The sequence below is a fragment of the Schistocerca gregaria genome, chromosome 1 (assembly GCF_023897955.1).
Source record: "Schistocerca gregaria isolate iqSchGreg1 chromosome 1, iqSchGreg1.2, whole genome shotgun sequence".
Taxonomy (NCBI): Eukaryota; Metazoa; Arthropoda; class Insecta; order Orthoptera; family Acrididae; genus Schistocerca; species Schistocerca gregaria.
The window spans coordinates 1,076,046,054-1,076,064,943 of NC_064920.1; the positions used below are offsets into that span (position 1 = coordinate 1,076,046,054).

At 43.9% G+C, this 18,890-nt stretch overlaps 1 protein-coding gene across 2 annotated transcripts in view; it reads left to right on the forward strand.

Annotated features, from left to right (window-relative positions):
* LOC126281715 (caspase-1-like) overlaps nucleotides 1–18,890 on the forward strand; it is a 129,339-nt gene that overhangs the window by 32,213 nt on the left and 78,236 nt on the right. For both annotated transcript variants that reach the window (XM_049980892.1, XM_049980901.1), the window contains one exon: nucleotides 13,658–13,950. In XM_049980892.1, coding sequence (XP_049836849.1) covers nucleotides 13,658–13,950 — 293 coding nt within the window. The remainder of the gene's footprint in view (nucleotides 1–13,657; nucleotides 13,951–18,890) is intronic.

The following is an 18,890-nucleotide window of genomic DNA, read 5'->3' on the forward strand; positions in this document are numbered from 1 at the left end:
AGACTATATAAGAAACTAACTATGATGAATTGGAAGAAAAGCGTTGTGAAGCTATAAGAAAATGGTTTGGCCAAAAAAGTAGTGTACAGTGGAGAAAAACTATTCTTGAAAGAGGATGTGAACAGAATACAGAAAGCATGCTTGGATAGGATTTTTTTTTTTTTTGGCTGGAGCCAATGAAATAAGAGGGATGATCTATGGAATGAAGTTTTGGGTTGGACTGCAGTACCAAATGTTACCCTGAAAACAAACCCTGTCCTTTCCTTTTGTGTTATCCCACTATGTGTTTGTGTACCCTTGTGTATTTGTTTTCTTCCTGTCTCTGTGCACTGTTCATAGAATTTTTTCTCTTCTAATACTAAGCTACATTCACTATGATGAGGAATACTGTTATCCTCAAATATAATTTGCATTAATAACATGTTATTTACTTTGTAAAGATGTTTAGACATTATTCATCTGTTCTGTTTTGTTGCTCATATGTGAAGCTGATGTTTCAAAAGTTATTCTGATCTTCATGTATGTACTTATGTCATAATTTTTGTAACACGGTAGTGCATGTTTATTTCTATTCTTTTGTAAAGCCTGTATTACTGCAAATGTTATCTGTACTATTATGTTCATTAATGATATATTTTATACCTTTGTTATTGTATTCTTATGTTATAAAATCGTAATTGACACCAGTTCATCAAATTAAGTTAATTGTAAATTACATTTCACTGCACATGTTTCTGTTGGTCATAGTATATGCACAATATGTGAGAAGTAGGGACTGTTAGTGTTTGCACGTGTGTTAATAATGCAGCAAGGGACTGGATAACAGCATTGCTGGCTCTAAGGACAATTCCAAAAACTTTGTGAGTGCACAAGTGGTGGTTATGGACTTGCTATATTATCTGCAAGACTCTTCAGTGGTGATTGTGCACCTGCACAGTCACAACAGATGGCTGCTGGCCATCACTACAAGGACTTCAGTGGGTCTGCATCTTTGATGACCCATCAATACCGTAATCTCTACCAGGACTACAATGGGTCTACTCTGTGTTGACCTATCTACCAATATTCTTCAAAACTTCGACTGACTCTAACGTGGGTTTGCTCTGTTGTGACCCATTACCTGTCTGCATGTCAAGAGTCAGCACTGTCTTTCCGTTGAAAGGACAACACTGCTTCTTCAAGACTGCTTGGAAATCCACTACTTCCGTGTGCATTTTCTTTTACTACTCAGACTTTGAGAAAAACACTGCAATTTTACTTTGATGAATGATCAGGACTGTCTTTATGAACTGTGAGAAAATTTTAGCTTTTGACCAACATTGTATCGATAAGTGTGTGCAGCTGGATGCTAACAGCGTGTAGCGTTGCGCAGTTGGAGGTGAGCTGCCAGCAGTAGTGGACGTGGGGAGAGAGATGTCGGAGTTTTGAAATTTGTAAGAATTGATGTTATGAACTGCTATATATATTATGACTATTAAGGTAAATACATTGTTTGTTCTCTATCAAAATCTTTCATTTGCTAACTATGCCTGTCAGTAGTTAGTGCCTTCCGTAGTTTGAATCTTTTATTTAGCTGGCAGTAGTGGCGCTCGCTGTATTGCAGTAGTTCGAGTAACCAAGCTTTTTGTGAGGTAAGTGATTTGTGAAACGTATAGGTTAATGTTAGTCAGGACCATTTTTTTTGTAGAGATTTTTGAAAGTCAGATTGCGTTGCGCTAAAAAAATATTGTGTCAGTTTAAGCACAGTCTTGAACAATTTTTCTAAGGGGGCGTTTCACATTGCACCATTTAGATTGCCGTCGATAAAATGAGGGCCAATTATCCATCCTCCCATAATATCGCACCATACATTAATCAGCCTAGGTCACTGATGTTCCAGTTGTCGCAACCATTTGGATATTCCGTTGCCCAGTAGTGCATATTACGCCAGTTTACGTTACCGCTGTTGGTGACTGACGCTTCGTCGCTAAATAGAACGCGTGCAAAAAATCTGTCATCGTCCCGTAATTTCTCTTGTGCCCAGTGACCAAACTGTACACGACGTTCAAAGTCTTCGCCATGCAATTCCTGGTGCATAGAAATATGGTACGGGTGGAAATCGATGTAGCTGTAGTTGTTACGTCGCGAATCACAGTATATCAGCGATTAGCAGTCTAACAACACTTTATTACATAGTCACAGAACATACAATACAACAAGTCAAAGATACATTGTCCTAAGAGTAAACAAACAGTCTCTCACTTTCCCGAAGTACATCACTCTGTGACAGCAGTATTCTCAACACCGACGTCTTTGAGATTCCCGATTCTAGCGCAATTTGTCTGCTACTGATGAGCGGATTAGCCGCGACAGCAGCTAAAACACTTAATTGGGCATCATCATTTGTTGCAGGTCGTGGTTGACGTTTCATATTTGGCTGAACGCTTCCTGTTTCCTTAAATAACGTAACTACCCGGCGAATGGTCCGGACACTTGGATGATGTCCAGGATACCGAGCAGCACACATAACACACGCCCGTTGGGCATTTTGATCACAATAGCCATACATCAACACGATATCGACCTTTTAGGCAATTGGTAAACGGTCCATTTTAACACGGATAATGAATCACGAAGCAAATACCGTCCCCACTGGTGGAATGTTACATGATACCACGTACCTATACGTTTGCGACTATTATAGTGCCATCTATCACAAAGCGAAAAAAGTGGTCCAACTAAAACATTCATATTTCTTTACTTACTACACGAATATGTATTAAAAAATTGGGGTTCCTATTTAAAAAAAAACGCAGTTGAAGTCCGTTTGACCTATGGCAGCGCCATCTAGCGGGCCAACAATAGCGGCATCTGGTTTCACCCTTCAAACTAGACGAATTTGGTTCTTTGTAGTTTTTTCGTTTGATGCTTATTTCGTGAGATATTTGGCCCCGTCACTATCAATGGACCACCCTGTGTAGTTACTTCAACAGCTGTCCACACGACTGATGAAATCGTCGTTACTGAACTCTCATTATCTTTTTAGCAATGAATACTTAATGTTAGAGAATACAACAGCTACAAAAATTTAATCATTCGAACTTGTTCCAGATTAAATCCATCCGGGCTGCAAACGTTTTCTCAAAACTAGCGAAAGGCAAAGGTCCCGAGTTCGAGTCTCGATCGGGCACACAGTTTTAATCTGCCAGGAAGTTTCATTATCACCGCACAATCCGCTGCAGAGTGAACATCTCATTCTGGATGCTCAATAATATTCGTGTCTGGGAAGTTTCGTGGCGAAAGTGTGTAAACTGAGAAGAGTGTTCCTGAAGTAACTCTGTAGTAATTCTGGACCTGTGGGGTGTCGGATTGTACTGGAATTTCCCGAGTCCGTCGGAATGCACAATGGATGTGAATGGATGCAAGTGATCAGACAGGATGCTTGCCTATGTGTAACCTGTCAGATTCGTTTCTAGACGTATCTGGGGTCCCATATCAATCCAACTGCACACGCCGCATACCATTAAAGAGCCTCCACCAGCTGGAACAGTCCCCTGCTGACATGCAGGGTCTATGGATTAATGAGATGATCTCGATACCCGTACACGTCCATCCGCTCGATACTATTTGAAACGGGACTCGTCCGACCAGGCAACATGTTTCCAGTCATCAACAATCCAACATTGCTGTTGCCGGGCCCAGGCGAGGCCTAAAGCTTTGTGGTGTGCAGTCGTCAAGGGTACACCAGTGGGCCTTGGCTCCGAAAGCCAATATCGATGATGTTTCGTTGAATAATTTGCACGCTGACACTTGTTGATGGCTCAGCATTGAAATCTGCAGCACTTTTGGGAAGGGTTGGACTTCTGTCACATTAAACGATTCTCTTCAGTCGTCTATGGTCCCTTTCTTGCAGGATCTTCTTTCCGGCCGCATCGATGTCAGAGTTTGATGTTTTGCTGGATTCTTGATATTCACGGTACCCTCGTGAAATAGTGGTAATGGGAAACTCCCCACTTCACCGCTGCCTTGGAGATGCAGGTTCCCATCGCTCGTGCGCCGGCTATAACAAGACGTTCAAACTTACTTAAATCTTGATAACCTACCATAGTAACTGCAGTAACCGATCTAACAAATGCGCCAGACGCCTGTTGTCTTATATAGGCTTTGCCGACCGCAGCGCCGTATTCTGCCTGTTTAAATGTCTCTGTATTTTAATACGTATGGCTACACTAGTTTCTTTGGCGCTTCATTTTATATACGTCACATGAATGAGCAAATAGTTTATATATATGAAGTACATGAAAGACAGGCCAAGTGAAGCATTGGTACTTTTAATTACGATTAATCTCTGACTGATGAATGATCATTAGTGTTTTTATGCTAATACTTAACACTGATAACCAGCAAATCAACTTATTGAAAAATGGAAACCCCCTTTACTGCTTGTTACGGCCCATGACTTTTGTATATTAACAATTCCTGTTACAGCCCTGACATGGCTCTGAGCACTATGGTACTTAACTTCTCAGGTCATCTTAGAAATATACTACAGGCCATTAAAATTGCTGCTCCACGAAGATGACGTGCTACAGATGCGAAATTTAACCGACAGGAAGAAGATGCTGTGATATGCAAATGATTAGCTTTTCAGAGCATTCACACAAGGTTGGCGCCGGTGGCGACAACAACAACGTGCTGACACGAGGAAAGTTTCCAACCGATTTCTCATACACAAACAGCAGTTAGCCGGCGTTGCCTGGTGAAACGTTGTTGTGATGCCTCGTGTAAGGAGGAGAATGCGTACCATCACGTTTCCCACTTTGATAAAGGTCGGAATGTAGCCTATCGCGATTGCGGTTTATCGTGTAGCGAAATTGCTGCTCGCGTTGGTCGAGATCCAATGACTGTTAGCAGAACAAGGAATCGGTGGGTTCAGGAGGGTAATAATGAACGCCGTGCTGGATCCCAACGGCCTCGTATCACTAGCAGTCAAGATGACAGGCATCTTATCAGCATGGCTGTAACGGATCGTGCAGCCACGTCTCGATCCCTGAGTCAACACATGGAGACGTTTCCAAGACAACAACCTTCTGCAACAACAGTTGGACGTCGTTGCAGCAGCATGGACTATCAGCTCGGAGACCATGGCTGCGGTTACCCTTGACGCTGCATCACAGACGGGAGCGCCTGCGATGGTGTACTCAATGACGAACCTGGGATCACAAATGGCAAAACGTAATTTTTTCGGATGAATCCACAGTCTGTTTACATCATCATGATGGTCGCATCCGTGTTTGGCGACATCGCGGTGAACACACATTGGAAATGTGTATTCGTCATCGCCTTACTGGCGTATCATCCGGCATGATGGTATGGGGTGGCATTGGTTACACGTCTCTGTCACCTTTTGTTTACATTGACAGCACTTTGAAAAGTGGACGTTACATTTCAGTATTGTTACGACCCGTGGCTCTACCCTTCATTCGATCCCTTCGAAACCCTACATTTCAGCAGGATAATGCACGACTGCATGTTGCATATCCTGTACGGGCCTTTCTGGATACAGAAAATGTTCGACTGCTGCCCTGGCCAGCACATTCTCCAGATCTCTCACCAATTGAAAACGTCTAGTCAATGGTGGCCGAGCAACTGGCTCGTCACAATATGCCTGTCACTACTATTGACGAACTGTGGTATCGTGTTGAAGCTGCATGGGCAGCTGTATCTGTACATGCCATCCAAGCTCTGTTGGACTCAATGCACAGGCGTTTCAAGGCCGTTGTGGGTACTCATTTCTCAGGATCTATGCAGCCAAATTGCATGAAAATGTAATCACATGTCAGTTCTAGTATAATATATTTGTCCAATGAATACCCGTTCATCATCTGCATTTCTTCTTGGTGTAGCAAATCTAATGGCCAGTAGTGTAGATTGACAGTACTTTACTTGTATACAATGTCAGTGCGCGTAACTCATACAAGTTCATATGGATCACTAATCACGGCCCACCTAGTGCGCGGTTTCTATTTCAGGTCTGCTGGTGCCTCCGCTAGTGCGCGCCTTCCACTGTCCGGCGGAGCCTCACTCACTCAGTCACTCACTACAATGACAGGCCTGCCTTGGCCCGAGGTAGGGGAGTTTAAGCTGTTTTGAGCTGGTCCTCCTGAAGTCCTCCTTTGCGTGTTGGTCTGTCATATGGTTTCTGTGGATGCAGCAGCTTATCTGCCGGCTGATTCCGGCGGCTTCTTGTTCTTCTTCTTCTTTCTGCTTCCTGGCTGCCCGAATTCTATTTTCTTCAGGTGGGAGTAGTCCACTGGCGGCGTCTGTGTCCGGATGTACTTGACTGCTTCCTCAGTCATGTATTTGCAGTCCTCGTCCGTGAAGGTCAGGTGCTTGTTTATGAGCTCTAGATCTGCACGCCTGACGATTTCCCTCCCGTGCAGCTTCTGGTTTAAGGATTCGCACCCCCAGTGAAAATCATAAGGTTTGTGTGGAAGGAGGGGGGATGTTATCTACCGTGAAATGGTAAGGATGATCATGATGGGGGTAGCTACCGTCTCGCAGGGAATAGGCGATCTCGGTGAGCACCTCCCTCACACAGTCCTTGTTGGGGAGGGGGAGGCACTCGAACGGCTCATCTTCTACTTCTCCCTCGGTCTCCATCGGCACTTCCTGTGTCGTCTGCGTTTCCGCAGTGACAGGAGTGACGACTGCTTCCGAGGGGGCCATCTCCTTGTTGTCAGTGGTCTTCCCCGACTGTATGACCACCTCCCTAGCAACCTGCGTTGCCGCGTCGGCCAGGGAGGCGGTCGTGTGTGTTGCCGCATCTACCCTCACACAGGTGGGGGGCGGTGACATGCCCGTCTTCATGCAGGACGCGAGGTACACGGTGTACCTTAGTTGAGACAGCTCCTCGCGAATTTCTTCGAGTTCCGCTCTCAAGGCCGCACTCTCCTCCGCCATGGCGGATTTGAGCGCGGTGATTGCGTCCTCGTTGGCTTCCCGCAGTGCTTGGCGGAAGGCGTCCACGTCGTCTTGGTGGCGCAGCCCGCCTCCCCTACTAAGGTAGGAGGGCGAGGTGACCTCCTTTTCTTCTTGTTGGGCCACCTCTTCGTGTATGGTGGCCAACTTCCGCTGCTTCCACGTCTTCAGGTAACTGCAGCTGCGCGCGTTTGCGGCGTGCGAGCCACCGCAGTTTGTGCAGTTGCGTGTGTCGTGCGGTTTCCCTCACTTAACACACGCAACCACACCGTCGCATTCTTTGGCTACGCGTCCAAGCTTTTGAACTTATAGCACTGTAATTGTGCCACAAGCTTCCGCTTCTTCATCTTCTTGCCGCAACCGTTGCTCCCAACTGCCTTTAGCAGAAGCTCAACAGCAGCAGCAATCTTGCCTCTTCCTCCATTCTTACTTCTCGGCATGGCGTTGGGCTAGTGGCGTTGGCGTGCGCGAGCGACGGTAACGGTGTGAGCCGCAGCGACTCGAGCAACGGAGTGCGTGTCTCCGGCCGAGGCTGGCAGGAACGGCGCTTATATTCTCTTCGGATAGGGGCCGCTCCTGTCGTGGTGGGGTCCTAGCAGCCTTCTATTGGCTGACGTCGTCTCACAGCCTTCTCTGCAGTTACGTTCTTGGTCTTCGTGTCGGCGGTTGTCGTTACACCGGAACAGTATGTGCTTGCGATATGCATGAGGCTGCTAAAACAGCAGCCCCCTTTGGAAATCTGTTCACTGGTTTGCCTGCCTGCGGGTGTTGACTTCTGTAATTCAGTCGACAATACGGAGTGGATTAGGGGAATGTCTGCATATTGTGACGCACCTGCTTCTCTGCATCTGCATCTATGGCATGGTGTTTATGAAGAATCAAAACTTTTGACATGCTCTGTCCTGTGATACGTGTTATTTTCTGTAGGTCTGGCAGTTTTGACGCATTTATCTTCTAAAACCATAGAAGTACTTATGAATGATACTGTCTATATAAATCTTTTGGTGGTAAATGTCGGAGGCTCTGTGTAGCTGATCGTCGTTGATACCACTGTAAACAGTAAACAAATGACTACTTTCTGTAGAAGCTAAATAACATGTGTCAATAAAAGCGCCTTTTTAATGCTTCTGAAGAATGTTTTTAATCACCGAAATGTGTTTCGCCTTAATTAAAAAGGCATCTTCAGTGGGTGTTTTGAAATGTTACCTGGTGTTGGTTTACAATTATTGATTTGGATCTAAAACACTTCACATAAAAGTTTGAAAGTGAAACGCAAAAGTACTTACAGTTAAAAATGTGTCTCGTTTCTTGAGGACTGTACTGCATTCACTGGTGGGGTAGCAGATTGAACATCGAATTTTTTTATTATTTTGTACATTATTAACATGTTCAAGAAATGAGACACACTTTAAACAGTAGCTACATTCTCTAGTACCGTTGTAGCTTAACCTAGAGGTACACATTGGACTTTTCTACATCTACATCCATACTCCGCAAGCCACCTGACGGTGTGTGGCGCGGGGTACATCGAGACCACTGTCGGTTCTCCCTTGTGTTCCAGTCTCGTGTTGTTCGTGGAAAGAAGGATTGTCGGTATAGCTCTGTGTGGGGTCTAATCTCTCTGATTTTATTCTCATGGGCTCTTCGAGGGATATACGTAGGAGGGAGCAATACACTGCTTGACTCCTCGGTGAAGGTATGTTCTCGAAACTTCAACAAAAGCCCGTACTGAGCTACTGAGCGTCTCTCTCGCAGAGTCTTCCACTGGAGTTTATCTATCATTTCCATAATGCTTTCGCGATTACTAAATGATCCTGTAATGAAGCGCGCTGCTCTCCGTTTGATCTTCTCTATCTCTTCTATCAACCCTACCTGGTACGGATCTCACACTGCTGAGCAGTATTCAAGCAGTGGGCGAACAAGCGTACTGTAACCTACTTCCTTTGTTTTCGGATTGCATTTTCTTACGATTCTTCCAATGAATCTCAGTCTGGCATCCCCTTTACCGACGATCAACATTATATGATTATTCCATTTTAAAAATCACTCCTAATGCGTACTCCCAGATAATTTATGGAATTAACTGCTTCCAGTTGCTGACCTGCTGTATTGTAGCTAAATGATAAGGGATCTTTCTTTCTATGTATTCGCAGCACATTACACTTGTCTACATTGAGGTTCAATTGCCATTCCCTGCACATTTCTCTGATGTTAATTCATTAGTATCGCAAGATGGGAATTCGGTTAGTGAAGTTGCCATATTTAGGAAGCAATGTGTCAACAAAAATGAATAATAAAAGAACCATTTCAGTAACAACAAAAGCGTAAAGTTATGCAAATAACTTAATAATAAGTTAATTTGTGGATCAGAAAAATAATAATATTTTCCTGATCCACAAAACCTTTCGTCTTAACAAAACTGATTATACAGAGTGTATCATAATTAAGGGCGTCAACGCGTACAGTTGAAAGTCACAATACTAGAAGTAAAAAAGTATGAGCAAAAATGGACTCTAAAACGCGTACCTTAAGAACTATGAACACTTCTTCATCTTCGACACTATGAACCAAATCTCTTCTGCTGCAAACTCTCGGCTTTCCATGTTTTCAGAAGTGGCAGTGTGGAGCTGAACAATGAAAGAGACGTCAGGTAAGCATAGGCTCTAAATTTCTCACCGCAAGAGCTATGAGGATGCTCTTAAGGTATGCGATTGAGAGCCCTTGTTTATCGAGACCTTTTTTTTTGCTTCTGGTACAGTGTACTTTCAACTGTATGCGATTAAGCCATTGATTAGGATACATCCCCTGTATATAACTGAACAAAAACTAAACAGACAATTTACTTCACTGTCTATTACTTAAATTGAACAAAGACAATCAATTATAACGAAAAGTGAAGCTGTTGTTGACAATTTTCAAGTGCAGGTAGCTTAACTGGGCGCATTAATCCATTTAACCTTGAAGATGAGACCTCTGTCATTATATCAGGACCTTGACATAGCATTCTATGACAACTTGTCGTGGCAAATCCATAATCAGTAACAAACACTGCTATAAAGTTAGACCAATAAGTTCCCCAAAAAGCTAATCGTACACTGCGTAGTCATATTACGCACACAAGTTTTAGGTGAGAACGGTGTCTGGTGCATCGTGGTCCAATTTTCTCAAAGTTGCATTCTTTTATTTTTTTACTTCCTATGGCTTTAAATCCAGCGACAGATTACATCAGTAATGCAGCATCAGATTACATCTGGCGCATTTTGAGACAGATGATATATATATGAGATATATGATATATATATATATATATATATGTATAATAATATATATATGTATAATATTGATTATAAGATAAAATACTGATAACGACAAATGTATACAATATCAAGTCATATAAAATAAAATAGTAGATGATGTATTAATTCCATACTTTACTGTATGGAATTAATACATCATCTATTATTTTATTTTATATGACTTGATATTGTATGCATTTGTCTATATCAGTATTTTATGGACAATAAATAGTTAGGACGAGAAGAGAATAGAAGCTTTCGAAATGTGGTGCTACAGAAGAATGCTGAAGATTAGATGGGTAAATCACATAACTAATGAGTAGGTATTGAATAGAATTGGGGAGAAGAGGGGTTTGTGACACAACTTGACTAGAAGAATGGATCGGTTGGTAGGACATGTTCTGAGGCATCAAGGTTTCACCAATTTAGTACTGGATGGCAGGGTGGAGGGTAAAAATCGTAGAGGCAGACCAAGAGATGAATACACTAAGCAGATGCAGAAGGATGTAGGCTGCAGTAGGTACTGGGAGATGAAGAAGCTTGCACAGGATAGAGTAGTATGGAGAACTGCATCAAACCAGTCACTGGATTGAAGACCACAACAACAACAACTTGAAAATACCCATCCATCTTTTTCAGGTCGTTTTCAAGAGTAATTCCTCATGTCTCGAATTCGACAGACTGGCTAATTAAACATATGTGGTCGGCGTAAATGAACTTTTAGAGTTGGAGTTTGGTAGGTCAGATACGTACACATTGAAGAGCACAGGAGAAAGAACTGATCCCTGGGAAAGGCCGTCGTTCAGTTGGTAATTGCGGCTTCTTTTGCCATTGAGGTGTACTTCGATGTGTCTATTTGCCAGCATGTTGTTAAATAGTGTGGCCAGTTTTTTTACGAGGAACGATGCATAGGAGTTTCAGTAGCATTCCTTGTCTCCATACTGTGTCATACCCAGACGATAGATCAATAAATAGAGTTGTGGATTTTTTCTTTTCTTCAAAGCCCCTTTCGATATGTGTGGTTGCTACTAGTACCTGGTCGCTGTAGCTCCTCTTATATCTAAAGCCAGCCTGTTGAACTGGTATCTTCTCTTCAGCAGTGGGTTTTATTCTGTTGAGAATGAGCCTCTCGAGCAATTTATAGCAGACGCTCAGGGGAACTATGGGTCTGTAGTCTTCAATTTAGCGCCCCACAAACCAAACATCATCATCGTGTATAGAGTTCAGGGTGCTTTCTTGTCTTTCCTGGTTTTAGGATTGCTATGACTTTGGTTTTCTTAAAAGGGGCTGGCAGTCTTGCAGTCTGTAATATGTCGTTGAAGAATTCTGTCATCGATCGTTGAGCAGTGGGGCCGCTACGCTTAAGATATTCTGGGTATATGCCGTCGACGTCTGAAAACTCTCCCTGTTTTTCTGTACTTAATGGCCTTGGAGATCTCGGATGCCTCAAAATTCTTTGAGGTGTCAGTGTCACGTGTTCTTCCTTTGACGCAGTTCAGTTCTGCTATGATTTATCTGGTTTTCTTTTTCTCTGTCTCTGGCGTTCTACTCGTAAGTTTCGAAATTCTGTTGGTAACATCGTTGGGTCTTATATAGTCAGTATTGTGTAATGTTTTCGTTGAAGTCGCACCCAGTCTTGACAGTAAGTGCCACGCCTTTCTACTGGAATGTTCGGAACTTATTTCATTCAATAATATGTCCTATTTCTCTTGGCGAGCTGAGTCCAAACATTGTGAAAGCTCGTCAGCGACATCAGGGTCGGCATTCTCCAGGTATTCGTTATAAAGGTCAGTGCATTCCAAGCTCCATCCAGGAATGTATATTTTCCGATAGCCCCTGGGGACGTACTTTCCGGCGATGAATGTAAGCAGGCCCACAAATCGCCTCCCAATTTTCTGCTTTTGGAGGAATCTATTGAATGTTAAACTCGAGCTCAGAAGTATAGTTCTCCCACTTAGATTTGCCAAAATTGCATTGGGGTCTAGGAATCGATCTGATGACATGAATTTGTGTCCCCACGTTGAGCAGAACAAGCCTATGTTGACTGCGAGGGAAATTCTTGATGCAAAGTAAAGGTGTATTTTGTACATCTTTTGTGACGAAGCACAAGTCTGGGCAGTAGTCTCTACCCCATCTAGCAGAGTGAAATGTGCTCCTGTCTTTGGGGTCATATATTAGAAAAGTATTCTGTGTCTCTGCCCACCTGGATACTTCTTCGCCACCTTGTTTGGTATAGTTGTATCCCCAGTGAGTGCTGCGGTAGTTGTTTCCCATGATGACTGCAGGGTGTTGGATATCTCGGACTGTGTTGTCATTTCAAGCTTGGGCTGGAGGCTTATAGAGGTTTATACTTAGCATACTGGAAATTTTAAAGTGGATACGATGTTATTCACTGCCTCGATGCAAAGTACACTAGCCTCCACGTGGTGCACCCCGGGCAGCGTGACTTGTAACGGCTAAATAGTCTACGGGATTTACCAGCTTCCTAGAAATACGGCGTAGTGAATAAATTTGCCTTGATTAAATAATACTGAGACATTGGATGCTCTACTTCTCTCAGCGAAAGTCTCCTACCGCACTACTCCTACCCAAGTTGCCAAGTTGCGTCACGCTTTCACCTGTGTTGTGCGTATCTCGCAGGCCTTGCACCCTGGCCGAGATAAAGCTTTCCCGTTGGTCGGCAGTCCTTCTCATATCTGTGAATGCTTTTGAATTTATCCTTAAGTTCTAGATTTACCGTCACTTAAATTAAGTACATACAATTGCGAAGACTTCTAATTTACATATTTTACAACACTTTTCTTAATCATGTGTTTACTCTGTCTGTTCAACTGTCAATGCGTCCTTTTGTTGTCTGAATTATTTACTCTTCCAGCTGAATATTTTGACCCTTCAGAAGAGAGTCTAGCTTTTGATCTCCGTCTTCTCTTCACTGACACAGCCCACATTCGTCATATTAGATATCGTGGGTTCCGTATTTTTGCGCTGCCTGAGTATGAGAGAGAATTTGTTTCAGCAGCAGCTGCGTAAACTTTAAATGACGACAAGGCCATTTGTCAAGCTACATGAGTGGTGCTTTATTAGCGGTAGTGACGAGAATAAGGTAGCTATTGTCAGATGCCAACTTCCACCATTTCAGCTTGTCTCTCAGTTACAGCCAACTGTTTTCTCAATAATTAATGCCTTGGATGAACTACGAACTGCTAGACTAGCGCGAACTACAAACTGTTCAACTCTGTGTTGCCTCACAGCCCGCTTTAATCCCATACCAGTTTGTTTGATTCATTAGATTCGCAGGTGAATGGATAATTTGCAGACTGCTATAAAATGCTGCAAGTTGGTATGAGTTCAGAGCTACCGTATGTTGCGATAAGCACCAAGTAATAGTTGTTTGGTTTCAGGCGGACACAGGCGGAGTCGATACCAACTTCCTCTATCGTTCTGCCAAACCCTGGTGTCTCCCGCGACGCTGAGGAGTACTTCATGGGCAACCGGGAGCGAGGTGTAGCCCTCATCATCAGCCACGAGAAATTTGACGTTCGTCAGTATGCAGATGGGAACTACCGACCAAAAGATAGGCTTGGCACAAAAGTCGACAGAGACGCTCTTCGTGATATGTTCACAAGTCTTGGCTTCAGAGTACTCTGTTTCGACGATCTCTGCCACTACCAAATAAGAGATGAGCTGAGACGGGGTAAGTAATAGTCAAGGGGAGAGCAGAAATAACTGCAGTTCGATTTAAAATTGTTTCTACCGTTTTCAAGCACATTTAATTCAACATAGAGATGGCTAAGTACGAGGGCAGTCTTTTACGAAACCAGCGAAAAACGCTTCCTTAGTACAAATCGTTTTACTGTTTCCCAAAATATTCACCACTAAAATTAATACCCTTTTGCATACAGAACAAATAAAGGAAAAGTATTTTCTGTTCTAAGATTGGTAACTCATAAACAAAAAAAAAAAAAGGTTCAAATGGCTCTGAGCACTATGGGACTCGACTTCGGAGGTCATCAGTCCCCTAGAACTTAGAACTACTTTAAACCTAACTAACCTAAGGACATCATACACATCCATGCCCGAAGCAGGATTTGAACCTGCGACCGCAGCGGTCGCGCGGTTCCAGACTGTAGCGCCTAGAACCGCTCGGCCACACCGGCCGGCCAACTCATAAACAAATATACTCAAAGTATTGAAATGGTGATGAGAATCCACACAACGGTGGATCAGTGACGTCATCAGACAGCTGTCAAACATTGAAAAATTTGTAGTGAGAAATATTTGGAGCTGTTAGCTCTTTTTTTATTTCTTCACTAGGTAATGGTTGGATCGTGATGAAAACATAGTGTCAGAGAAACAAAGCCGACCGGAGTGGCCGTGCGGTTCTAGGCGCTGCAGTCTGGAGCCGAGCGACCGCTACGGTCGCAGGTTCGAATCCTGCCTCGAGCATGGATGTGTGTGATGTCCTTAGGTTAGTTAGGTTTAATTCGTTCTAAGTTCTAGGCGACTGATGACCTCAGCAGTTAAGTCGCATAGTGCTCAGAGCCATTTGAGCCAGAGAAACAAATTTTGGTGTTCCCTAGTTTTTCTGCATAATCTGCTAATACCATTTTATCCATGTTGTAAAGACGACAGTTGTTTATCTCCTATGTGCCATTAACCGTATGTGCAAAGGGCTTTTTATACTTACACTGTACAAGCGCTGAGCGAAGGTCCCCTGCAATGTTCAAAAATATTTTCATATTGGTTTAAACACTGAGTCAGTATCGTGTCTTCTGGACACGCTGCTGAAGCGATCTGTAACTGTTTTTACGAATGGGAAGTAAACTTCCGCCTTAGTTGTTTCGTTTACATTAGAAGCACCAGAACTTTTATGGTGTAGTCTCCTGCTTATCTCTTTGTCTGGGTAGCCGTTTCTTCTGAAGGCAATTTTTAAATGATCGAGCTCCAAGTACTGTGGTTCACATATCCTTTCAGTTCGGTCCGTCAACGCTTTTATCACTCCATTTCGTGCTCGCGATTGTGACTGAAATTCCTCTGAAGGTATCTGTCCGTATGAGTGGGCTTTCTGTAAACTTTCCACCCTGAAGTTCGTTGAGTTCTTTAACTACCTTGTAAGTAGGCTGTTTAGGTTTTCTTATTGGTAACGCCACGTAGCGCTCTGCATGAAAATCACTGGCTGTGCTGTGTGCAGTTTGTGGCTGGTTTGCATTGTTGTAATACTCGCCATTGTAGCATTGGGCAGCGGCAGCTGGATGCTAACAGCGCATAGCGTTGCACAGTTGGAGGTGAGCCGCCAGCAGTGGTGGACGTGGGGAGAGAGATGGCGGAGTTTTGAAATTTGTAAGAATGGATGTCATGAACTGCTATATATATTATGACTACTAAGGTAAATACATTGTTTGTTCTCTACCAAAATCTTTCATTTGCTAACTATGCCTATCAGTAGTTAGTGCCTTCAGTAGTTTGAATCTTTTATTTAGCTGGCAGTAGTGGCGCTCGCTGTATTGCAGTAGTTCGAGTAACTAAGATTTTTGTGAGGTAAGCGATTTGTGAAACGTATAGGTCAATGTTAGTCAGGGCCATTTTTTTGTAGAGATTTTTGAAAGTCAGATTGTGTTGCGGTAAAAATATTGTGTGTCAGTTTAAGCACAGTTTTGTATAATTTTTCCAAGGGGGCGTCTCAACCTGTACAACCAAAAATGAAATTTTCTATCGCGAAATTTATATTAGAATTAATAGTTTATGACTAATTTTATGTCTTTTGACGTGAAATAATTAACGATGTGACGTTTTCGGTAGGTTTTCCTGATATAGTTGACACTTGTGGCAAGCAAATTATTGTACATCATGAGCGTTCAACTGTTTCTCTATTCTCTGAATTCTAAGGTAATAGTTGTGACATGTCTAGTGGAATTAAATGAAGAAGCGATCATTTTCTTGGAAGTGCTTCACAAAATGACCACTTTCGTTTGCTCTCCTTTTTGTCTTGCAACACCGAAACTATTGACTGCTGTTTGGTTTTGTGAGTGGATAGATGCAGTTAGCTGGTCTCAAGCCAACAGTTCATGGCAATCAGCCACCAGTAAAGTGCTAAATACGAATGCCTTGAAGGGAAACCACCCAAAGGAGAACCTCAGAGAACTGTCATAAACTGTACAGAGAAAATAAGTGACTATGATAAATTATGTGTACTTGGAAAGGGACTAAATTTCGCACCGATACCGACAGCGCAATTCATCAACGCACTGGAACTGACCTCTCTTGCACTTCCACCTGATGCTTCAGAGGAAATACGACGGAAAACATGCTGTGAACTTACTAGAGCGACCCCCCCCCCCCCCCCCAAAGCCAAACATCTCAAAGGGAGAGAGAAAAGCACTGAAACGGCACCGTGAAGATGTCGAGAATATCATCCTTCATCCTCCCAGCGACAAAGGGAAATTGAACAGTCCTGCTACCACGTAACTTATATAAGCAAAAACGTACGACCAATTGGAAGGCGACGCCTATAGGAGAACTGAGGACAAGCCTACCAACAGAGTGGCAAGGAGGACCATTGAGCTTCTCCAGCACACCTTTCCAGATAAGAATAGGAGGAAGAAACTTCGTCCACGAGCAGCTATCCCTTCCAGACTTTACTAACTACATAAAGTCCACATGGAACGAATGTCTCTCCGCCCAGCCATCCTGATTTAGATATTCCGTGATTTCCCTAATCCGATGAGACCGATGACCTCGCTGTTTGCTCTCTTCCCCCAAACCAACACCCCGAGAGCAACATTGGAGCACCAACGTATGAATTAGCAAAACACCTGCAGTTAATGCTCAGCCCCTTTGCGGGCGAATGTCTGCAGCACATAAGAAATTGGGCGTACTTCGTCCAGCAGGTGCAGAACATCCGACTGGGCTACGACGAGTTCATCTTAAGCTTCGACGTGGTATCCCTCTTTACCAGGGTATCCCTAAGAGACTCGTCAAGCCTCACAGGAGAAATGTTCGGACCAACGCTAACGGAAGAGTTCGAATTCGTGCTTGCGTCAACGTACTTCCTGTTCAGTGGGAACCATTACGACCGTATGATGCCCACTGTCACCAATAGTGGCCAACGTTTTTATGGAGGCTTTTGAAGAAGAAGCCCTGCAGTCGGCAGTCTCCAAGCCCATTTGATTTTTTTGACACGTAGACTATACATTCATAATAGACGACATCGCCTATAAGGCATCCTGCAGCACATGAAATCGCTGCCATCAGAATACCAAGGTCACTATGGAGGTAGAAAAATCCACCTGCTCCCATTTCTGGAAGTGCTCATCAAGCGAAGACCACATGGATCACTAGGACACAGTATGTATCGCAAACTGACACATGCAGGTTGGTACCTGCATGCCTCCAGCGGTCATGTTCCTTCCCAGCGAGAAGATGGCCCGAGCACACCGGTGCACAGAGCATGCGAATTCTCGGACCATGGCAGCTTAGCAGATGAAATGCAGCACTTACAGGCCGTGTTCCGCCCGAAGGTTACAAGAACCTCCTCATACAACGTGCACTGAGACCGAAGAAGCCGAGATCGCAGCCTGCCGAGGATGAACACAGATCGGCTGCGACAGCAATTTTACTGTACGTCCGGAACACGTCGGCAAAGATCGGCAGAATGCTCCGAAAATACAATGTCAAGTGCGTATTTCGCCCTCCATGTAAGACGAAAACCTCATTAGGATCAGCAAAGACGACTTAGGACACCGAAAAACGTACACTACTGGCCATTAAAATTGCTACAACATGAAGAAATGCAGATGATAAACGGGTACTCATTGGACAAATATATTATACTACAACTGACATGTGATTACATTTTTATGCAATTTGGGTGCATAGATCCTGAGAAATGAGTACGCATAACAACCATCTCTGGCCGTAATAACGGCCTTGATACGCCTGGGCATTGAGTCCAACAGAGCTTGGATGGCGTGTACAGGTACAGCTGCCCATGCAGCTTCAACGCGATACTACAGTTCATCAAGAGTAGTGAATGGCGTATTGTGACGAGTCAGTTGCTCGGCCACCATTGACCAGACGTTTTCAATTGGTGAGAGATCTGGAGAATGTGTCGGCCAGGGCAGCATTCGTACATTTTCTGTATCCAGAAAGGCCCGTACAGGACCTGCAACATTTGGTCGGGAACTATCCTGCGGAAATGTAGTGTTTCGCAGGGATCGAATGAAGGGTAGAGCCATAGGTCGTAACACATCCGAAATGTAACGTCGACTGTTCAAAAAGCGGTCAACGCGAACAAGGGGTGACAGAGACGTGTAACCAATGGCACCCCATACCATAACGCCGGGTGATACGCCAGTATGGCGATGACGAATACACGCATCCAATGTGTGTTCACCGCGATGTCGCCAAACACGGATGCGACCATCATGATGCTGTAAACAGAACCTGGATTCATCCGAAGAAATGACGTTTTGCCATTCGTGCACCCAGGTTCGTCGTTGAGTACACCATCGCGGGCGCTCCCATTTCTGATGCAGTGTCCAGGGTAACTGCAGCCATGGTCTCCGAGCTGTTAGTCCATCCTGCTGCAAACGTCGTCGAACTGTTCGTGCTGATGGTTTTTGTCTTGCCAGTGTT